This window comes from Ictidomys tridecemlineatus, chromosome X, assembly GCF_052094955.1.
Source record: "Ictidomys tridecemlineatus isolate mIctTri1 chromosome X, mIctTri1.hap1, whole genome shotgun sequence".
Taxonomy (NCBI): Eukaryota; Metazoa; Chordata; class Mammalia; order Rodentia; family Sciuridae; genus Ictidomys; species Ictidomys tridecemlineatus.
The window spans coordinates 61,696,172-61,721,967 of NC_135493.1; the positions used below are offsets into that span (position 1 = coordinate 61,696,172).

General features: G+C 32.5%; 1 protein-coding gene across 2 annotated transcripts in view; it reads right to left on the bottom strand.

Moving 5' to 3' along the window:
• LOC101958962 (connector enhancer of kinase suppressor of ras 2) overlaps positions 1-25,796 on the bottom strand; it is a 457,679-nt gene that overhangs the window by 104,931 nt on the left and 326,952 nt on the right. For both annotated transcript variants that reach the window (XM_078034585.1, XM_040282705.2), the window contains one exon: positions 16,554-19,039. In XM_078034585.1, the coding sequence (XP_077890711.1) occupies positions 16,554-19,039 (2,486 nt within the window). The remainder of the gene's footprint in view (positions 1-16,553; positions 19,040-25,796) is intronic.

Below are 25,796 nucleotides of genomic sequence, written 5' to 3' on the forward strand. Positions count from 1 at the left end.
TCAAAAAGGAGCTACATAATCAAATCCAGGATGCAAAAGATCACCTCAACAGGAAGATAGAGGTTCTAAAGAAAAAAATCCAAACAGAAATCCTTGAAATGAAAGAAACAACAAACCAAATTAAAAGCTCAAATGAAAGAATCACCAACAGAGTAGACCACTTAGAAGATGGGACATCAGACAATGGAGATAAAATAAATAATATTGAAAAGAACATACACCACACAGTGAAAAAGGAAGAAACCACAAGCAGAATATTCAAAAAATATGGGATAGCATAAAAAGACCAAATTTAAGAGTTATTGGGATAGAGGAAGGCCTAGAAGTCCAAACCAAAGGAATGAACAATCTATTCAATGAAATAATATCAGAAAACTTTCCAAATAGGAAGAATGAATGGGAAATCCAAATTCAAGAAGCCTACAGGATGCCAAATGTACAAAATCATAACAGATCAACACAAACACACATTATAATAAAATTGCCCAAAACACAGAATAAGGAGAGAATTTTAAAAGCCTAGAGGGAAAGGAATCAAATTACATATAAGGGAAAACCAATTCGGATAACAGCAGATTTTTCAACACGGACCCTGAAAGCTAGAAGATCCTGGAACAACATATATCAGGCTTTGAAAGAAAATGGGTGCCAACCCAGAATCTTGTACCCAGCAAAATTCAGCTTTAGCTTTGAAGATTAAATAAAAACCTTCCATGAAAAACAAATTTAAAAGAATTTATAGCTAGAAAACTGACACTACAAAAAGTCTTCGGGAAAATATTCCATGAAGAGGAAACAAAAAACAATAATGAAAATCAGCAGAGGGAGGTATTACCCTAAAGGGAAAACAAAGAAGAAAATCAAGTCAAGTTAAACAACAAAAACAAATAAATATGGCTGTGAATAAAACCATGTCTCAATAATAACCCTGAGTGCTACTGGCTTAAACTCACCAATCAAAAGACATAGGTTAGCAGATTGTATTAAAACAAAAAGACCCAACGATATGCTGCCTACAGAAGACTCATGTGATAGGAAAAGATATATATACAGACTGAAGGTGAAAGGTTGGGAAAAATCATACCCCTCACATGGACTATGGAAGCAAGCAGAGATTTCAATCCTTGTATCAAATAAAGTAGACTGCAAGCCAAAGTTAATCAAAAAGGATAAAGATGGACATTACATGCTGCTCAAGGGAACCATACACCAACAAGAGATAACAATTATAAATATATATGCCACAAACCATGGTGCAGCCATGTTCATCAAAAAAATTCTGATCAAGTTTAAGAGTGAAATTGACCACAACACATTAATCTTGGGTGACTTTAACACACCTCTCTCAGCACTGGATAGACAAAAGTTGAATAAAGAAACTATAGAACTGAATAATAATCAATAACTCAGACTTAACTGACATACATAGAATATTTCAACCTGCATCATGATGATGCACTTTCTCCTTAGCAGCACAAGGATCCTTCTCTAAAATAGACGATATAATATGCCACAAAGCAACTGTTAGCTAATACAAAAAAGTAGAGATACTACCATGCATTTTATCAGATCATAATGGAATGATCTTGGGAATCAATGACAAAATAAAAAATAAAAATTTATGCAACACCAAGAGACTAAACAATATGTGACTGAACAATAGGTAGCAGAAGAAATCAAGAAGGAGATTAAAAAATTCTTAGAGGTAAATGAGAACATAGACATAACAAATCAAAATCTCTGGGATACTATGAAAGCAGTACTAAGAGGACAGTTCATTGGATGGAGTTCATTCAGAAGAAAAAGTCAACAAATAAATGACCTCACATTACATCACCCAGCCCTAGAAAAAGTAGAACAAATCAACAGCAAAAGCATAGAACCCAAGAAATAATTAAAATTATAGCTGAAATCAATGAAATCTAAACAAAAAAATTTAAAAATTGACAGAACAGAAAGTTGGTTCTTTGAAAAAATAAATTAAATTGACAAACCCTTAGGTACACTAACAAAGAGAAGGAGAGAGAAAACTCAAATTACCAGCATATGTGATGAAAAAGGTAATATCACAACAGGCACTACAGAAATACAGAGGAAAATTAGAAATTATTTTGAAAACTTATACTTCAATAAAATAGAAGATATTGAAAACATCGACAAATTTCTTAAGTTCATACAATTTGCCCAGATTGAATTAGGAAGGTATACACAATTTAAACAGAGCAATATCAAGTGATGTAATAGAAGACACCATCAGAAGCTTACCAACCAAAAAAAGCCGAGGACCAGATGGATACAAAGCCAAGTTCTACAAAACCTTTAAAGAAGAACTAATACCAATGCTCTTCAATTTATTTCAGGAAATAGAAAAAGAGGTAGCACTTCCACATTCATTCTATGAGGCCAATATCACCCCGATCCCCAAACCTGGCAAAGACACATTAAAGAAAGAAAACTTCAGACTAATATCTCTAATGAACATAGATGCAAACATTCTCAATAAAATTATGGCAAATCAAATACAAAAACATATCAAAAAGATTATGATCCATGATCAGGTGGGATTCATCCCATCGATGCCAAGTTAGTTCAATATACAGAAATCAATAAATATAATCCATCACATCAATAGACTCAAAGATAAGAATCATATGATCATCTCAATGGATCAGAAAAAGCATTTGAAAAACTACAGCACACTTTCATGTTTAAAACACTAGAAAAACTAGGATAACAGGAACATTTGTCAACATCATAAAGGCTATCTACGCTAAGCCTCAGGCCAACATCATTCTAAATGGAGAAAAATTAAAGACATTCCTTCTAAAAAATCAACACCCATAAACCAAAGGCATTTTTCTATATCAGTGACAAATTCTCTGAGAAAGAATTGAGGAAAACTACCCTATTTATAATAGCCTAAAAAAATACTTGGGAATTAACTTAATGAAAGAAGTGAAAGATCTATACAATGAAAACTACAGGACCTGAAAGAAAGAAATCAAAGAAGTCCTTAGAAGATGGAAAGATCTACTTTGCTCTTGGATGCACAGAATTAATATTATCAAAATTACCATTCTATCAAAAGAAAATAGAAAAATATTTGAGAATTTTACTATATAGATTTAATGAAATTCCAATCAAAATCCCAATGGCATTCCTCATATAAATAGAAAATGCAAACATGAAATTCATCTATAAAAGTAAGAGATGCAGAATAGCTAAAGCAATCCTTAGAAGGAAGAGTGAAGCAGGTGGCATCACTATACCAGACCTTAAACTATACTACAGAACAATCGTAACAAAAACAGCATGGTATTGGCACCAAAACAGACTGGTAGACCAATGGTACAGAATAGAGGACACAGAGACTCACCCACAAAATTATAATTATCTTATATTAGACAAAGGTGCCCAAAACATGCATTGGAGAAAAGGTAGCCTCTTCAACAATGGTGCTAGGAAAACTGGAAATCCATATGCAACAAAATGAAATCAAACACCTATCTCTCACACATGCATAAAACTCAACTCAAAGTGGATCAAAGATATAGGAATTAAACCACAGACTCTGTGTCTAATAGACAAAAACGTAGGCCCTAATCTTCATTATGTGGGATTAGGCCCCAACTTCCTTATTAAGACTCTTATAGCGCAAGAATTAAACCAAGAATCAATAAATGGGATGGAATCAAACTAAAAAGTTTCTTCTCAGCAAAAGATGAGGTGAACTGAGGTTAACCGAGAGTCTACATCCTGGGAATAAATTTTTACTCCTCACACATCTGATAGAGCACTAATCTCTAGGGTATATAAGAACTCATAAAGCTAAGCACCAAAAAAAAAACCCCAAATATCTCCATCAATAAATGGACAAGGACCTGAACAAACACTTCTCAGAAGAGAATATACAATCAATAAACAACTATAGTGTTCATCATCTCTAGCATTTAGAGAAATACAAATCAAAACTACTCTAAGATATCATCTCACTCCAGTCAGAATGGCAGCTATTATGCAGACAAACAATAATAAGTGTTGGCGAGGATGTGGGGTAAAAGTTACACTCATATACTGCTGGTGGGACTGCAAATTGGTGCAGCCAATATGGAAAGCAATATGGAGATTCCTTGGAAAATTGGGGATGGAACCACCATTTTACCCAGCTATCCCTCTCCTTGGTCTATACCCAAAGGACTTAAAAACATCATACTACAGGGACACAGCCACATCAATGTTGATAGCAGCAGAATTCACAATAGATAAACTGTGAAGCCAACCTAGATGCCCTTCAGTAGACAAATGGAGAAAAATGTGGCATATATATATATATATATATATATATATATATATATATATACACATACATACATACATATACACACACACAATGATATTTTACTCAGTAATAAAAGAGAATAAAATCATGGGATTTGCAGGTAAATGGATGGCATTGGAGAAGATAATGCTAAGTGATGTTAGTCAATTTTAAAAACAAAACAAATGTCAAATGTTTCTCTGATATAAGGAGGCTGATTCATAGTAGGGTAGGGAGGGAGAGCATGGCAGGAATAGACAAACTCTAGATAGGGCAGGGGGTAGGAGGGAAAGGTAGGGGGCAGGGGTTTAGAAGGATGGTGGAATGTTATGGACCTCAGTATCCAAAGTACATTTATGAAGACACAAATTGGTGTCAACATACTTATATACAACCAGAAATATGAAAAATTGTGCTGTATATGTGTAATAAGAATTGTAATGCATTCCACTGTCATTTATGTTTTTAAAAATTTTTAGAATACTGTAAGAGATGAAGAATGATACCACAAACAAGCTAGAAAACAAGTTAAAATGGTTATAGCAAGATATTAGTTATGCATAATTGTCTTGAATGTCAATGAATTAAGTTCTCCTATTAATGACATAGAACAGCCACATGTATGTAAATAGGAGCCAAGTATAAATTGCTTTGAAAAAGTCACTTCATCTCTAAGGACAATCATAGGCTGAAATTTAAGGGATGGAATAAGATATTCCATGCAAAAAGAATCCAAAAGAATGCAGAAATACATTTGGTTGACCCTAGGTTCATTGTAATTTCATTTATGTTATTTCCATCAATTTTACTTAAGTACTGATGGAAAATTTTCCAAAATGACAAAATCAGCTCACTCAGGTACACTAAACCATGGTATGAAACCATAGTCACTGTTTCAGAAAATATAGAACACATGAGTAGGGAAGTTTCCAGACCTAATTAGACACTTGCTATGTAGAAAACCCTCTGCTGCCTCATCTCTTAGGATATCCTGCTCCACATTCTCTGGAGTGAAATTTAACGTGACTAAACTATTCCTTTATGTTTACCCTAAATAAAATAAAATAAGAAAGAAGGAAGATGTAATAATTGAAAAGAAAAAGAAATGAGGAATAGCCACACTGAGATAAGGTAAACTTAAATCAAAAGCAAAGAAGAGACAAGCGAGGTTATTATGTATTGATAAACTGGCCAATTCAGCAAGAGGAAATAACAATTCCAAATATATAAGCAAATATATAAACAAATATGAAGAGACCAAAGGGAAACTGAGTCCAGTGGTATATGTCTATAATCCTAGCAACTCAAGAGGCTGCTGCTCCATGTTGGCAAATTTTCTCCTCCACACTGAAGGCATTTCTCTTAACAGTTAGCTTCACAGTGTTTCCAATACTTTTTAGCTCTTTTTTCTTATATGCAATTTTTCTGAAGGGTCTTGTATCCCATTGACCCCCCACTAAGTAAGTTCTCACAAATTTTTAAGCAAAACTATAATGTCTTTGAATTTCCATTTGAATAAAAATTATAATGCCATACTTTTCTCAAACACATTAGGATCTCTTGCTAGATTCCTATTTTCGTAGATCATAGAGTTACGAAACCATAAACAATTAGTGTTTTATAAGAATTTTGTGAATCTTAATTTTATATACAATGTGGGTCTCAAAGAGGTTAAATCATCCATCATTCAAGCTCATTAACTATTTCTTTTTCTATTTCTTTTTTTAGCACAGAATGAGTACTTATTAAAACTACCAGAAAATGATATATGGATTTTGACACATGCTTTTCAAAATAAAATAATAATACCAATGGAATTAATTGATTCTCATATTTCCAAAAATTTCTCAGAGTGAGCAACATTTTTCAAAGTTATTTTTTAAATATTAATGTTTTCACCCAGTTGAATTGATGTGACATAAACTATGTTGTTTGTAGAATTTGTTTTACTCTATTTTCCTGTACAAGAACAGAAATGATATCTTCAATCAGCATCAAGTAAAAAAATATGGAAGTATGTCAGTGTTGAAGCATACAGAAATAATAAAAAAAATTTCATTATGGTATTTTATTTCATCAGTAATCATCAATCTGAATTGTTGATGTTTGTTGAGTGAAGTCATACAGAAAATAGTATTTACATCTTAAAGATGCACTAAACATTTAAAAGGAACACAACAATGTGTGGCCTAAGCTCTATATTAGACCTGTTAATTAGACTTCTTAAAACTGAATTAAAGTTTTTATTAGACTATAAATTATTGCATTGTGCAACTATAAGGATATATTAAATTTGATCTAAATATGATTATTAGATTGCCTTTTATTAATGAAGATTTTATTTTGAAATTGCAATATCCTCTCAACTATATCTTTCCTCTAATGTCTCTCTACACTTCAATTAATCCTCCTGGAATAATTTTCTACAAAAATCATTTTCATTCAGCATTCATAAAATCAAGAATCTACCACCTCTGGTATTTATTAAGTCCAAATTCCTCATTTTATTGGTCAAGGATAAATTGGGTATGTCCTAATCGTATATTATTTTGAGTGCATTTGCTGTACTCATATCTGCTCCCTTACTGTTTCATGCCTACAATGCTCATTATCCCTTCCCTTTACCTTCACCAAGATTGCTTATACTTCTGCAGAAAGAACGAGCTCTCTGCCTAGTCACATCTTAACCAAAAGCCTGTAGTACATAGAATATGGGCAGTGTAACTCTCCTTTGAATTTAGTTATTTCAGCCTCCTCATTGTACTAAAGTGCAAGGAAATAAATTGACTTTCCAAAATCCTGCTTCTAATGTGTTTTATGATCTGGAATCTGAACCAAGATCTATTTTGCCAGATGCCTTCTCTCATGATCTTTTGCTTGCACTTAAGTTTATTTTCTCACACTAAATAGCACCCCTATTCCCAGCCTATATTGATCTCTTTGGTGAATCCTTATTGTACTTATAATTAATACTATAGAGTTTAACATGTATGTGAGAACTAACAAGTTTCAAAATACTATTATATGCAAGACACTGGTGTATCCAACTCATGTAACATTTTCTCATTAAAAACAGTAACCCAATGAAGTGGACTTTGTGTCAGCATTTTACAGTGAAGTAATTTAAGGCTGAAAGAAACAAATTTTCTGAAATAAGCAATAGAACTGATAATCAAATACATGAAAATGTGTTCCCAAGTACCTAATGTAATATTATTCAACAGTTTCTCAATTCATCTTGCCTCTCTTTAAATACTTTTCTTTTTTTTTCTTTTTAGATATATTACAGTAGAGTGTTCAAATAGACTCTTAAGTATCAGTTTCCTCCATGTATATAGAAAAACATGGAGTAATGCCCATTTGTTTCAGTAGAGACAATGGGTGTAACTACTGGAGGGAATATTTCTGAGAAAACAAAAATAACATATGTCATAATATACCACTTCTGTTGAGTGAAAAAAATATATTAATAGTTTGAAGTTGTTTAAGCCAAATCATCATATCCAAGGACTTGATTAAGAGATCATCAAACATTAGGTGTCAGGTACCAAAAGGATGATCAAATTCATGGGACATAGCTTTTTTCCTTGAATTGGGACAACTTTGTTGGTTTATTTTACAGAAAAAAAGTATTTTCAGAAATACAAAATTAACTCTTTTAAAGTTCATTTTACACAATGAACTGGATGTTTTATTCCATACATTTAGTGTGTGCTTTGATACCCAAAACTTGAGGACACCTTTTTGTAGAAATTTGGTGTCAAAAAGATTCACTAAGTCAGGCACATTGGCACATGTTTATAATCCTAGCAACTTGGGAGGCTGATGTAGGAGGATTGTAAGTTCAAAGCTGTCCTCAGTAACTTCATGAGGCCCTGAGGAATTTAGCAAGACTGTGTCTCAAAATAAAAAATAAAAAGGGCTGGGGATGGATATGGCTCAGTTGTAAGTACCCTGAGCTCAATCCCTGTGCCAAAAAATTTTTATTAAATGTAAATTTATGTTTACATAATTTGTGATTATGCAGAAAATTCTTAGAATCAATGAAGGTTAATTATATCCACAATAGTTGTTCCATGTAAAAATGTTATTTTATTATTTTCATTTTAAACTTTTGCTTCATTTACTTAACATTAAGGAAAAATGGCAGGGTTCTGGAGATAAAAGAAATAGAATTTCTGTTATGAGCAATTTCTCTGAGCTATATCACTTTCTGGAACCCATCATTACAATATAAGTATTCTGTTTCCATATTTTCCCAATAATTATGTATTTGTAGCTTGGAACACCATATTTTGATCTTATGAGTCTTAATTTTCATATTTCTAGATAAAATTGAGGGTTTTTTTTACTTGTTATAACTTTAAAAGTATTATTTGAGGATCAAAAATTGTAATAATGCTTGATAACTTGAAAAATATATGGAATTTTAAACAATTTACTCTACTTTTTTCTTTTTTATCCTCTGGGATATATTAAAGTCCAAAGCTAATCTTAGAGGGATTTGGAAAAGCATTTAGATATTACTGAGGAATTCCATTTTAATTTGTCACAAACTGATATTTCTACCCCCATACAATCAGTCTTACTTGTTCCCTGTTCCTTAATTTACTTAATGACACTACCACTATTACATATGAAAATAGACGCATTCTAAAATGTACCTTTTTCCCTCCCACATCCAATTATTTGCCAACCCCAAGACATTCTTGCCTTAATATCTCTCGAATGTGTCTTTTACTTTCTATTCTTGTAGTTTATTGCCTTATTTGTTAGCCTTTTTAGAGTTTAGACTGCTGTATCTGTGTTCTAACAGGTGTCTTTCCAGTTTCCTTCCCCCATATCTTTCTCTCAAATTTTTCCTCCACACCACCAGCAGAGTGATTTATCTCAAGCCCAATGAAATTATACTGCTATCCTGCTTTAAATCATTTAAGTGCCAATTTGCAATCCTACCAGCATTGTGTGAGTGCCCTTTCCCCTACATCCTCACCATTTATTGCTTGTTTTCTTGATAATTGCCATTCTGACTTATGTGGGATAAAGTCTTACAGTAGTTTTGATTTGCATTTCTCTAATTGCTAGAGATGATGAACAGTTTTTCATATTTATTGATCAACTGTATTCCTTATTCTGTGAAGTATCTGTCCCCAGCTTCCCCACTCCTTGGTTTATACCCAAAGCATGTAAAATCAGCCATATCAATATTTATATCAGCTTAATTCAGAATATTTAAACTATGGAACCAACCTAGATGCCCTTCAACAGATGAATGAATAAAAAAATGTGATATATATATATATATATATATATATATATATATATATAATGGAATATTACTCAGCCTTAAAGAAGAATGAAATTATGTAATTTGCAGGTAAATGAATGAGCTGGAGAATATCATGCTAAGCAAAATAAGTCAAATTCAAAGATTCAAAGGCCAAACTTTTTCTCTGATAAGTGGATGCTGATCCATAATGGTGGAGGGGGGAATTAGGGAGGAATGAACAAACTTTGGATTGGGGAGAGGGGAATGAGGGGAGGGGAGGGAGTGTAGAGATGGGAAGAATGGTGGAATGAGGTTGACATTATTATTCTATATAAATGTATGATTACACCATTGTAGTGACTCTACATCATGTACAGCCAGAGGAATGAGAAGTTGCACTCTATTTGTGTACAATGAGTTGAAATGCATTCTTCTATCATGTATAACTAATTAGAAAAAATAAAAAATATTAAAAATCTTTTAAATATTATTCATCACTTGTGGAATAAAGACTACATTTTCTACTACGATAGACAAAGTTCCTGCTTACCTTTCCAATGTCAGTGCATATTACCACTGCAACCCACACCATATACTCTATGTATGCCAAACAGTGGGTGAGATGTGCTAATATATTTTCAGCTGAATTTAAGAACAGAAACTTGAGGATATAGGGGGCAATATTTTTCATAGATATCTGAGATTTAGGGGTGAGGTAAAGCTTAAGTAGAGGGAAGGTACCAAAAAGAACATGGTGCTTACAAACAAAGCAATGAAGAGATAAAGTGGAGAGATTCACCTAGCTGGAGCAGATGACTGAATTTAAGAAATTAATAACAAAGCATACAGAGACAATGGTGACAAATGGTTGGAAACTTACAAAAATTTTGTCAGGTCATGATGGCTTGAATCCTGCATTTTGTCAAAAGTCTACTTGGTAATTATTTATCAAAACTGGTGTTTATTTTTAATGGATACCTGGAATCCTATTCCCTGTTACTAACTGCAAAGCAAAGAAACAGTTTTCTCTCAGTTATTTCACTTCATATTTTCTCAGCTCTCTTGGCATGTATTATTAAAATTCCACACAATTTGTTGAGTGTTTTTTTTTGGAGCTTCAAAGTTAGCCTCATTTCTTCCAATGCTTTCATCTGTAAAACTTCTTAGTAAAGGGCTAGGTTAGCATTTTTCCTAGGTTAGTAAGGTTGAATTATATAAATAGCAAGTTAAGCAAACAATGCACAATACTGATGATTCTTAACTATTTTAATTTTGTGTACCACACTTATAAAATGATAACAACAATAATAAACAGCATTAACAATAAAATAGAAATTTATTAAGGGTTATATTAAATCTATAATGGCCATCACGATATTCAAGGCATCGATCATAAGATTTGGTAAAATATAAGGCCATCTTCTTCTGGAGACAGAGACTTTACAAGAAATATGGAAATAATCTCTGGTTCAAATATCTGACCTCATTTTGAATCATTAACAATACAAAATTATTTTAAAATTATCACTACAAATGACCACATTACTTTCTTTTCCTAATTACAGAGTCTGCCAAAAATAAATAAGATAAATGGGATAAGTGTCACATTGTAGTTTGAAGCAACATGGGTGGGCATAGTAGATAAAAAGACCATGGTCATGTACTGGGGAGGGTTTGTATGAATAAACATATAAAAACATTGCTCAGTGATCTCTGCAGATTTTCGAAGTTATTTGCTCATATCCTTAGAACCTTCTTGGTTGTGCCTTTCTCTTTTCCATCTCAAGGTATTCTTTTCATTAATCAAGGACCAAGCTTTGACTGCTACCTGTCTGGAGTTTGAGCTGCAACAATAGGATAAAAAGAAACTGGGGAGTTAAAATTGTGTATTTCCATGTAGAAATATACCACAATTAATCTTGCTTTATATATATATAAATATATATATATATATATGTGTGTGTGTGTGTGTGTGTATGTATATGTATATACATATATGTGCACACATTAATAATAATAATAATAATAATAATAATAATAATAATAATAATAAAAGGGAGATCAGTGGAATAGAGCAAGTTTATGGAGGAGGGAAGGAAGAAAGGAAATGAAAGGTAACTAGGAAATGATAATGAGAAAATTATGTTAATGTATGAATATAGAATAAAGTACCACACTATTATATATGACTATAATGCAACAATAAGATGGAAAATTTTAAAAGAAAAATTAAAAGGGGGAATGAGAGAAAAATGTATTTTTTATCCTTAGAGTATTTTTTGTAAATTTAGGTATATATTTTTTTAAATTCTTTTTAGTTATACATGATATTAGAATGTATTTTGATGTTTCATATGTACATGAAGTATAACTTCCCATTTTTTTAATTGGTTGTACATGATGCAAAGTTACACTGGTCATGTATTCATATAAGAATATAGGGAAGTTATGTTTTATTTATTGTACTGTCTTTCTTATTCCTATGCCCTCTCTCCCCTTCATTCCCCTTTGTCTAATCCCTAGAGTACTTTAAATAGAATATTTGGCAGAAAATATCAGATATCATGACCCTTGAAAGGATCAAATTTTTGCCCAAGAAACCTACTCTGATCGCCTGACAATCAAGAATAATACACTCTTAACATACTAAGATGGAGACACAGTAATGCTCATTTTGCAGCTTAAGTGTCTGCTAAACCAGGTTTATGCATTATTTACTACTTTTCAGACCTACAGTTACATGTTATTTTAACATATAAAATTAACTCTAAATATTTATTTGTATACTCTGATTATTTACCACTTTGTAACTGTGATCTTAAAAAAGGTTACTATGCTTCAGTTTCCTCATCTGCAAAATAGGGATAGTAATGTAGCTTCATAGAATTGTGAGGATTAAATGAGCTAATGCATGTAAAATATAAGTTTGTATTATATAATAAGTGCTCCCTAAATGCTATTAAATGGATGCTTGAAGATTTACCCTTAATTTTATCCAGTTCTTCAATTTCAACAATGATCTTACCTCAGTTTCTGTTATGTCACATTATACTCTGTTAACAAACTCTATTCAAGAGAAGTAAGAAGCAGTGAAAAAAATTATATTGATTTTTTCTGATATTTTGCTTAAAATCCTCACAGTTAACAATCTTAGTGCTTTCTTCTGGTTCAGAACCTTATACAACTACCTAAAAATTATCTTTTTGGAGCCTAAACAAAATTTAGCTTGCCTAATTATCTAACACTGTATAGTCTTTTTGGCTGTAAACAGTTTCTAATTCTGGGGATATAACATTTATGAGGTGAAATAAGAAAATTGTTTCTCTTGTCATTCCAATTTGCTTTCTACTTACCTAGATATTTCCGTATTATAAAAAGTACTTTATACATCAGAAATTAATTTAAAATTTACTTGTTTATATTTCAATTGTTCTTATTAAAATCACAATATAAACTCATGTGACTGTGGTACTCAATACAATCCCAAATCGGGGGAAGTTACCTGATATGTGTATGTGTGTTTGTGTGTGTGCATGTGTGCGTGTGCACATGTGCATAGTGTGTGTGTGCACGTGCTTGTATAGATAGGCTCTTTATGAGAGGGTGGTGGTGAGAATATACTGGGAAGCTATTTCCAGAGTTAGTAATCATGTAGTACAGTTGACTTAGAAGAGCTTGGAGACATGTGAGGGTATAAAATGGGATAGAAACATATCAGGAAATTGAAAGGATAATACTGAAAAATAATTTAATTACAAATGGATTTAATTACTCAGAATATATGTTGATATTGAATGATATGATAAAATTAAGATTTCAGTAAGCATGTTTATTATTCCACAATTTCCTCGCCTTAATCTCCAATATGCTCATTATTGCTGTATTCATATCCTCATATTTTTTTTCATTTTCTTTAGGAATTATTGTATCAAAAGTCTCTAACCAATCAGGGAAATATATGACTTTGAAATTCACATAGAAAAAAGGTCATTGACACATATTTTCTGCAATAGGGACAGTTATGAAGATGGTCTTCACTTTGAACTTGGGTATTTTTAGAGGGAAATTGGAAGACATGACTCATGAGAGGCAAAAACTGGAATTTTGTAATAATAATTTCACATTTATCATCTTTGATAATAAATATACCCAAACTCATACTTATTTGAAAAATATAGTCTACCATTTGTTTCTCTAAGCAAAGAAAATGGAATACAAGCAGCTACCTCTTTTATTTGCATGCCTGAAAAACATGACAGATTACAGATTCTGCAGCTGGTTTATTATAACCACATTTGTGTTAATGCACCAAATACCTCCTAGCTTTAAAATCTAGAAGGAAAAATTTGTTTATCTGTACGTGAATATATTTAATTAAGTAACTATTTGGAATGACATTGCTTTGATTATCTGTAAAACGTGGATAGTCTTGTTTTCCTTCCCAAAGATTGAGTTTACGAAGATTTATTTCAATGAAAATTAAGCAGAATAATTAAATTTATTTATGTATTTCCATGGCTACTTGATCAGGAAGGAAATGAGTCACTTGGTAGTCTACTTTAAAATGAAAGTCCCACAACTTTTGGACACTTCAGCCAATCTTCCTTTTGAAGAGATTAGCCTCTCCTAACTTAAGACTTATTTTTAGGCTTCCTCAAATATTCAAGATACTGTAGAAGAACTTTATTACAAAAAGCTGGACAAATTTGATTCACATTCACTTCTGAGAATGCCTACATAAATCCACATTTATAAAACTCTGGTTGTAATAAGCCACTTTATATAAAACTGTCTTTCTCTTCAGTGTCATTACTGAATCATTCTTGTTGTAAAAGTCTATCATAAATAAAAAATGGCTACCTCTTTGAATGGCCCTATTTCAATTCTTTTCAAGTAGAATGAAATCTGTCAAAGAATTAAACTGATTAAATCAAGTAAATTTTATTTATGAATATAAGTCATTTGCACAATCTAACATTAAGAAAAGTACACTTACTTTTAATCTAGCCCCTTGAATATGGAATTGATATTTCTGTAAAATTTAAAAAGTTATCAGATAACTTATTAAATTATATTAGACTCTTAGTAATATTGTTCTAATACCACTGAACTCAATATTAACCTTACGAAAAGATAATTTCAGAAATTAATATTTTTCCCTGAAAAGTACAACTCAGAATGATAACCTATACACATACATTTCCAACTAATTCAAACACATTGGTGATATATATTCCCAACTAGTTTAAATATATTGGTGACATGGGATCTGAACATATAAATTGTTTCTAAGCATTCTGGAACCTTAGTGAGAGGACACTTAATTTGTTTTCCTATAACTCCTACTCACAAATGATCACTTGTTGTTAAAATAAACTCTGAGTTCTTCAGAGAACAGCAACTATGTTCTTCATTGAGTCTCTGTATTTTTGAGCCTGCTACACTGTTTAATTATTAAATGTCTTTGGAAAGAATGAATAAAATGGTGTACGTGGCTTTCCTATGTATTATGATGTTGGATTGGCAGATTATGTTCAGTATAAAATTTTTATTTCATTCAGAGTGAGCTTCTCTTACTTTATTGAATAGGAAAGGGTCCTTGTTTTCTGCATGATAGTTGTTTTGTGAAAGACATAAGAACACAAATAATAAATGAGGAAAATGTAGAAATACCAAAGCTCTATGGGAAGGCGATCATTCATTCTTACCGAAGTTGCCTTGTTAGTGAAGGCATAGAAATGCATTAATTATCAAGCTATTCATAATTTATTGTGAAGTTCTGTCCATCTCCTATAAAAATAAAATAATTGGTTGCCAATATTTCCTTTGTCTAGTCCTGGACAAGAGACTGGAACAAGTACTCAGGGCATAATATATATTTGAACAGATATTTTATTATAAACTTATTTTGATATGGTATTTTAGGATATAAATACCTTACATTTGAAAAAAAGTTGCTTTTGAGAAGAAAGGCATGTATTTTTGCAAGTAGCTTTTATCTTGTTACTTCTAGTTAAGAAACATAGTTCTTAGGTAATATGATTCAAACTTCAAAATGATAACTACATTCCTTAAAACTCATAAGCTAAAACATGTTATAACTATATACTCATTTAGCTAAAACACCAAAGAGATAAGACATTTTTAAATACTTTCATATCCTGCAAAGTTCCATTTGTGAGAAACAACTTTAATAGGAAGGCTTATATTTGAACAATATTATTTTTATTACTATTAGTCATCTTTATTTAAGTTAGCAAAGAAAAAGGTGTAAAGTCATATTAGGTAATTACAGGAAGATGTAGTCTCTTAGGAATGCTACAGGATTGTTTTCTATTAAGGAGCTACCAATTTTGCACTCCCATTATGTTTATAAAAATCTATGTATCATTCTAAATGTAAAATTGCATTCAATTACGTATTTTAGTGTAAAATAATTATTTCAACTTGAAAATTTATGTACACAAACATTATAGTCTGAACTAAATGCATTTACCTATCATGACTAAAAGAGTATAAATTTCAATGTATATAAAATAATTTTGGCCTGATGGCAACATGGTGGTAAAGTTTTGTCAAAAAGAATCTTGTCAAAAATTGTTTACCAAACACTTATCAGTCTTAATTTCTGCATGCAATTCAGAGTTCTAGAAGAAACATTTGATATGAATTACTTGACAAGATTTATGAGCTATTCAACCCTTGATAGAATAGACCAGTCAGCCATCATGCAAACAAAGTCATTTTGCTATTTGCCAAGTATACAACAAATGAATCCTTCAAATGGAAAACTGTATTGTTGGTGCCAGGGGTCAAAGGTAAAATAATATCAGACAACTTGTTCACTCTCTTCCATGGTTTGAATATACAACTAAATAAAAATAAAATTTTAGATTGTGTTCAATAAACACTCCAAATTATAGAAAATGGAGAAGAAATAAAAAATCTGCATTGATATAAACTTACCTTAAAAAATTGATTCACAGCACCTGATGATATGGCAAACTTCACAACATCTGGTGGTTCAGCTTCTACTATAATATCAAAACTAGGGAGTGTAATATTTGGATTGTAGTGAACATTTAAACTGTCATGATCCTTGATGTCAATGGTATTCTGTACCCCAGAGGAATCTTTTGAAAAACCAGATTCCTTAGCATCAAGGAAATCCTTGGACTCAATGTCAGGTATAAAAGTTGTAGAGTCCATGGAAAAAGCAGAAACTTTGAAGGGAATCTGATATTTTTGGTCATCAAAATTGGGATTAAATGAATCAGAAAATTTAGAAGTGGTCAAATTCTTAGGAGTAGAAATACAGCTAGTGCCAACAGCAAAAGTGGGAGAGTTTCCATAAATAATATTAGGAACAGAAGTACTGGAACTGATTTCCAATTCAGGACCAGAGAGATTATTGCTTGTATTAGCAGAATTATGAGCATTTGGCATATTTATAGCATTATAATTGGTATTAACAACAATGGTAGAGTCAATTAAATGAGTAAATCTAGGGATATGGTTGGTGTCTGCATCATAGTTAGTTCCAGTATTATACCTAGGGCTGACAGCACTACTATAGCTAGTGGTGTTGTTGGTATTAGTGAAATTGACAGTGCTAGCTGCAGAGTTGTGTTTAACAGCATAGCTGTTTCTGTCAATATAGTTTGGGTTGGCTACAAAGCTAGACCCTACAGCATGGGTAAATTCTGGGACATAATCATAGTCTGAATCACAGTGTGTGGCAGCTGAATAGTTGTGGCCAGTAGCACTAGTGGGTCTTGCATCATAGCTGAAGTCAGTATCACTGTTAGGAATAATATCATTGTTGTTACTAGTAACATTACTAGGACTGACATTATAGTTAGAGTCAGGATCTTTATGGGGAACCAGGGTATTATTGGGGTTGGGGAAATTGTTGGGGCCAAAGTCACTGTTACTGGGGCCAAGGCTATTGATAGTTGATCTGATATTCTGGAAGCCAGGGCCAATGTTGGAGCAAATGTCATTGCCAGGCTTGGTGGCATTGCTAGGGCCAGCATCATTGTTGGAACCAGAAGTATAGACTGGGTTGGTTCTATTTTGAGTCCCCGATGTGTAGTTTGGATCAGTGCCATTGTTGGAGTTGGCAGTATTGTCTTGATCAACTAGGACAGAAGCACTGTATGAATTATTGGTGTGTATGTCCTCCTCAGGATCAGTGCTGTATTTGGAGTCAGCATCATTGTTAGTGGTATTATCAAAGTTAGGGTCAGTTTCACTGTTGGGGTTGGTTCCATCGTTGGGGTCACCATCACTGCTGGGATCAGTTCCACTTGTAGGCCCAGCATCACCACTGGGATCAGACTCATTGTTATTATTGGCATCATATTCAGAGTTGCTGTCTTTGGGATCATTGTCATCAGAATCAGACTTATCTTTGGGATCTTTCTTTTCTTTGGTGTTATTTTCATCTTCAGGGTCTGTTTCATCTTCAGCATCTGTCTCGTCTTCAGAGTTAGTGTCAGTTTCATGGATTTTCTCATCTTTGGGAAGAGACTTGTCTTTAGCATTGGCACTATTGTTGAGATTTCTAGCACTGGCATCTTCCATCTCATTGTCAGGATTGTTTTCATTTTTGTGTTTGACATTAAGGTTGAACTTATGTTCACTTTCAACTCCAGTAACACTGCAAGTGTTGATGACAGTGTCTGGGTCAGAGGTACTATGTTGACCCATGATGTTCTCGGAATTTATAGGAAAGGTATGGGTAATAGAGGATATGAGATTTTGGAAAGCTGAACAACTTTCACAATGTAAATAAGAAGTTGAGCCCAAAGAATACTTAGAATCTTCCTGGTGTAAAGGACAGTAGATGTCCACAGGACACTTTTGATCCAGGGTCTGAGATAAAGGGCTGAATTGGTAGGTTTTGTTGTGTCTGTCAGATTTGGGGCTCAGAGAATATTTAGAATCCAAAGGAATTTGGAGATGTAAAGGACAGTCAGGGTCAGAATCATCTTCAGAATTCATGACACACTGATGAAAAGGAGAGTCAGTGATTTCCATAAAGCATTTGAAGCATCTTTTTGCTCCCATATCCACAGAAGTTATGTTATTTCTTTGAGTCTTAGGGTATACAACAGGGTTAGGGCTTATAGAAGTTTGACTGCAAAGAGATGCTGCAACAACAGAGGAGTAAACCTCAGCACTTGGATGAATAAGATCAAACTGAGACCCAGAACTCTGAAAACTATGAGCATATCTATAGTTCTTGTAGTGGCTCTTGTAGAAAGAAATTTTACGGCTGGCTTTTCTTCCATGGTTTTCCTCCACTTTGGGGTCTGAAGAATGGTTGTTGCTGTGCTTTTCCTTTACGTTTGTTTGAGAGTCATGTTTCTCACTGAGGGCTGGAGACATCTCTTTGAGTCTCACTATCTTGTCATCACTCAGGTACTTAACAAGTTGAATTCTGGAAACTGATAGAGAAGAGTAAAATATGAGCAAGACTGACCAAAACATAATGAAGTCTGACTTTGATAATCACATTAAAACATAAATCTGTGCAAGAAAATATAATTTGCTTTAATATGTTATTGTGAGTATTATTTGGTATCTCAAGGGGAGATCATGACCATAAATTTTTCACTCAAGTAGGTGTCATCTTGAGCTTACTAAGACATAAAAATGAAACATGGCCATTTATCTCAGATGCTTATATTTTTCAGATGCAGGGAGTTTACTCCTTAGAAGATAAATTATTATATAAGAATTCACAGAATAATATGAGCAAAATAAAACTGTGGTTTTAGATAGCTTTATTACTACATATCTATATTACATTTCATTTTTCTTATAGAAATACTAGAGAATTATTATTTACTGGGATATAATCCCTATTACTTACAAATTATTTCACAAATGTTAACATGGAATAAACTTGTTTTCCAGGTACACAGGCAAAAATAAAATAAAAACCAATATCACTTCATTATTAAAACAAAAGTTCTTTTCTATCACTGTCCTAGAGTCCTAAGTATATTTTTCCAGTGTGTCACTAAACACAAAATCATACTTGGGAAGGTATCTAAAAATGCTTAATGGTATCTTCTACTTATAAATTAATGGAGAAATTTATAAAGAAAGTGATATGCCTTCTCATCAACTTTCCCTTAAGGTCAACAAGAGTTCTTAAGAAAGTTTTAAAATGAACATACATAATCTTTTAGGTATTTATAACAGATACAACTATAAGTAGGTTTACTGTGAAAGCTTTTTGACAGGTGTAGTATAAATTCCTTTGCCAGTAATTAAACATTTTTACTGTAAAATACTCGTGTATATCTTTCTAAGAAAATGAGAGCATATTCTTTTAAGTGTGTGATATTATTTTCATCCACTTTCTCATTGGATAATAGATTTGTAGAAATCATTAGTAATAAATTTTAAAATATATGTTGATATGTAGTATACTATTAAGTTGCTACTCTTACTGTTGCTAGTGACTCCCTACTTTTGAAGTGGTACTGATCAATGAACTTAGCACCTTTATTATACTGACTAGGTATTTTTTTGCTAAGATATAACCCCAGCTCAGGGAACATTGTAAACAGATAACTGCTCACCAAAAGACCCTAACATAATAGAAAAAGTGAAATCCATTACACAGATTTGGAAACTAGACAGAAAATCTGAAAACATGAAGAGACAAAACAACTGGACATATCCAAATGTTTATAATCCCTCCAGGAACTAAATCCACAGATATTGAAACACATAAAATCCTGGACAAATAATTCAAATACTTGATTGTGAAAATGATGAATGAATTAAATGAAGATCTAAGGGATGAATTAAGAAAGAAAATATAGGATATGAAAGGACATTTAAATAAAGAGATAAAGATTATGAAAAAGAACAAAACAAAAATCTTATAAATTAAAGGATCAATAAATAATATAAAATATTCAGTTAAACAGTCTGTTTTATAGGTTATATCAAATAGAATACAGAATTTCAGAACTTGAAGGAGACTGTCCTTGAATATTCATTTAGTGTTAGATTAACCAGAACATACAGGAATTCTGGAACAATATCAAGAGATCAAAATTATTGCTCAAAGGCATTGAAGAAGTACCAGAGACACAGGCTAATGCAATTGATAAATTTTTCAGTAAAATAATAACAGAAATATGCCCAAATCTCATGAATGAATTTGACATCCGGATACTTGAGGCATTTAGAACACCAAATAGCCAAGGCCAGAAAATAATCTAAGACACATTATAATTAAAATATCAAATCAGGAGAGGAACTCCAGGTCACACTTAAAGGAAAACCAGTCAGAATTATATAAGATTTCTCAGAAGAATTCTTAAGATTCAGGAGGGGTTGGAACAATATATTTGAAGACATAAAATAAAATAAAATAATAGCTAATAAAGACTGTTATATCCAGCAAAAATATCTATGAGAATCAAGGAAGAAATATAAACTTTCCAAGATAAGCATAAAGAGAAGAAATTCTCAGTTGCTTAATGTAGCATTGCAGAAGACACCTCATTTTACATACATAAGAAAATAAAACAAACAAGAAAGCAGGGAAAAGAATAATCTCATTAGAAAAACAGATAAATGAATAAATAAAAATATAAATAGATAGATAAATAGAATGGCAGGAAAATAAAATTATTCATAACAACCCAGAATGTAAATGGTCTCAATTCTCTAATTAAAAGACACAGGCTGGCAGATTGGATAAAAATCAATATCCACTATATGTTTCTGCATGAAACATAATTCAAAGGCAAAGGCCACTACAGGCTGAAAGTGAAAGAATAGTTATCTCATGCAAGTGAAACCTTAAAGCAAGTAGAGATAACCACTTTCATATTTGACAACACAGACATCAAATAAAAGAGAGAAGACTAAAATAAAATGAGAGAAAAAAAGTGGATATCACAAAGGACACCACTGATGTCCACAGGATCATTAAGTACTATTTTTTGTTCATGAATTATAATTACACATAATAGCGGCAATCATTATACTATTTTTGTATATGTATACAGCATAATTTAATCAGTCTCATTCACCTTTACCTCTCGTCTCTCTTCTCTTCCCTCCTCCCATGTTCTACTGCTATTTTTATTATTATTATTTTAATTAGTGATATATATATGTGTATACATATGTATACACACACACACACACACACACACACACACACACACATATATATATATTTTTCCACACACACACATACACACAATTCTTTGTGGAATATTTGTACATGGATATAGCATAATTTGGTAGATTTTGTTCCCTAGTACTTCGACATGCTCTCCCCCCTTCTCTATCTTCTTCCTCTAACCTATTGTTTTTCTCACTTCTATTTTCATGTAACTAGTGACTATTTTGAAAACTTTTAATCCAATAAAATTGGGAAATCTAGAAGAAATGGATAAATTTCTAAATACATACAACCTGCCAAAAGTATACAAAGAGAATGTAGAAAACCAAAAGATACCAATAACAAACAAGAGCAATAAAGCAGAAATAAAAAGCGTTCCAGGAAAGAAAATTCTGGAAGCAGATAGACTTACTGATGAATTCCACCAGACCTTTAAAGAAGAACTAATGTTAATGCTTTACATTTTTTTTCTAGAAAATAAAATGGTGGAAACACATGTAAACTCATTCTAAGAGCCTCTTAAAATATAGAAACCTTATATCAAAATTAGAAAAAAAAGGAAACTTCAAGGAAAGAAAAATATACCCCAATACCCATGATGAACATATATGCAAAAACCCTTAATAAAATGTTAGCAAACCATATTTATCAACACATTTGTTGTATGTCATGAGCAAGTTGATTTCATTCCAGGGATGTAACAGTGGTTCAAAATTAAACAACCAATGAAAGCAATATATCCCATAAGTAGAATCAGGGGCAGAAATCCCACAATCATTTCAACCTATGCAGAAAAATCCTCTGAAAAAATTCAACACCCATTCATGGTGAAAAAACATGATTCAATTAGATATAGAATAAACTTAGCTTAACATCATAAATGCTATATATGACAAAACAAAAGCAAACATCATACTGCACAAAGAAAACTGAAATCATTTTCTCTAATATCATGAACAAGACAAGGATGCCCATTGTACAACTCCCAGTCAATATAGTAGTTGATCCCCAGTACCATAAAAATAAGCAAAACTGCATTGATGTATTAATTGAGACTTTAACCATAACAATTAGGAAAGAGAATGAAGTAAAAAGGAATAAAAACAAAAAAAGGAAGAAGTCAAATTATCACTCTTGGAAGATGATATTTTCTTATACTTAGAATATTCTAGAAGCTCCACCAGAAGATTTCTAGAGTTTATAAATAAATTTAGCAAAGTAGCAAGACACATGAGAAATTTACAAAAATCAGTATCTTTTCTACACTCCAGTAATGAATCTTCCAAAAGAGAAATCAGGAAAACAATTCTATTTAACATAGCTTCAGAAAATTCCTAGAAATAAATCTAACCAAGGGAGTCAAAGACCCCATTCTTCACAAGGGAAATTACAGAACTACAAAATAGGAAATCAAAGCATAAAGCAAAAGATGGAAAAAATGTCCATGTTCATGAATAAGCAGTGTTAATGTCATTAAAATTGCCATACTACCAAAGACACTGTACAGATTCAATGCAATCTCCATAAAAATACCAATGATAATCTTCTTAGATATAGAAAAAATCTTAAAATTTATATAGAAGAACAAAAGACTCAGAATAGGAAAATTAATTCTTCAGAAAAAGAGTAAAGCTGGAGGCATCACAACACCCCTTCAAATTATATTGCAGAACTGTACTAACAAAACAGGTTGGTACTGGGATAAAAATACACATCTAAAAAATGAAACAGAATAGAAGACACGGAGACAAATCATTACAATCACAGTTATTTTCTTCTTGACAAAGGAGCCAAAAACTTATGTTGAAAAAAAGGGAGCCTGTTTAATAAATGGTACTGGAAAATTGGATATCCATACATAGAAGATTGAAAGTAAATCACTATCTTTCATCTGAAGCAGAGTCAACTCAAACTAGATAGAATATCTAGGAATAAGACAACAAGTGCTGGCAAGGATGTGGGAAAATGGTACACTCATACATTGCTGGTGGGACTGCAAATTGGTGCAGCCAATTTGGAAATCAGTATGGAGATTCCTTGGAAACCTGGGAATGGAACCACCATTTGACCCAGCTTTTCCCCTTCTCAGACTATACCCAAAAGACATAAAAAGAGCATACTACAGGGACACAGCTGCATCAATGTTTATAGCAGCACAATTCACAATAGCTAGACTGTGGAACCAACCTAGATGCCCTTCAATAGATGGATAAAAAAAATGTGGCATTTATACACAATGGAATATTACACAGCACTAAAAAAATAACAAGATCATGGCATTTGCAGGGAAATGGATGGCATTAGAGCAGATTATGCTAAGTGAAATTAGTCAATCCCTAAAAAACAAATGCCAAATGTCTTCTCTGATATAAGGGGGGGGACTCAAAATGGGTTAGGGAGGAAGAGCATGAGAAGAAGATTACCACTAAATAGGAAAGAGAGGTGGGAGGGAAAAGAAGGAAGAAGGGGAATTGTAGGAAGATGGAAGGAGACCCTCATCGTTATACAAAATACATGTATGATGATGTGAGGGAAAAAAAGAAGAAATGTGTCACATTAGATTGGGTAGAGAGAGATGATGAGAGGAGAGGGGAGGGGAAGGGAGGATAGGAAGGGCAGCAGAATAAAATAGACACTAGTACTGCTGTCTGTATATATGTGTCTGTATAACCAATGTGATTCTGCAACCTGTACACTTGGAAAAATGAGAATTCATACCCCATTTGAATCAAATGTATGATATGTCAAGATCATTGTATTTTCATAAGCAACTACTAGAAAAAAGAACTGGAAAATAAGACCAGGAAGTTTGCAAATGTTAGAAGAGATATATAATGGAATTACATAAACTTACAGGCATACACAATGACTTCCCTAGTAGGACTCCTGTAGCTCAGTAAATAATACAAGAGTCAATAAGTGGGGAAGACATCAAACTAAAATGCTTCTTCACAGAAAAGGAAACAACAATGTGAAGAGAGACTCCATAATGGGAAAAAAATCTTATCCATCTACTCTTCTGACAGAAGACTAATATCTAGGATACAAAAATCAAATTCAACACCAGTAAAGTCCAAATACCCCAATAAAAATGGACAAGTGAAATGAATTGACACTTCCAAAAAGAAGAAGGGTAAGGGCTAGGGTTTTTAGCTCAGTGATAGAGATCTACTGTCCCAGCCTTGGGTTTGATCCTCAGTACCACATGAAAATACATAAATAAAATGAAGGTACTGTGAAAAAAAGTATGAATGAACAACAATTATGTGAAACAGATGTTTAACATTTCTAACCATCAGAGGAAATGCAAATCAAAACTCCACCTTACTTCCAGTTAGAATGTTAGTCATGAATAACATGAACTAATGGAAAGAATGCATATAAACTGCTGATGGGAAGGAAAATTAGTACTGAAACCGTGGAAATCAGTAGGGATTTCCCTTAAAATACTAGGAATGGATCCACCATATAATCCAGCTCTACGACTCTTCATTATTTACCAAAAAACAAACAAATAAACAAAAAACAAAAAAAATCAAAACAAACAAACAAACAAAAAAACAAGAGCAGCATCAGTAGCAGCAACGACAAACCACTAAAGTCAATATACTATGGAGATACATGCACACTCACGTTAATAGGAGAGCAATTCATAAAACAAAATTGCAGAACTAGTCTGTTCACAGGTGTCTGTACACAGATGAATGGATAAAGAAAATATAGTATATATTTACAATGGAGTCTTTTTTCCGCCATAGAGAGGGACAAAATAATGTAATATTTGGGAAAATGAGTGGAGTTGGAGAGCATCATGTTAAGTGAAATAAGCCAGTCTCAGAGGCAAGGTTCACATATTTTGTCTCATATGTGGATATTAGAGATTTAAAAAGGGGAAAAAAGGGATCTTGTGAATGATTAAGGAGACTGGTAGGTTATAGGAAGGGAATCAGTGGAAGGAAGGAGAAGGGCAATGGGAGGTACTAGTGAATGGAATTGATCAAAGTATGATATGTTTATGCCACAATGAAACACACTTTTCTGTA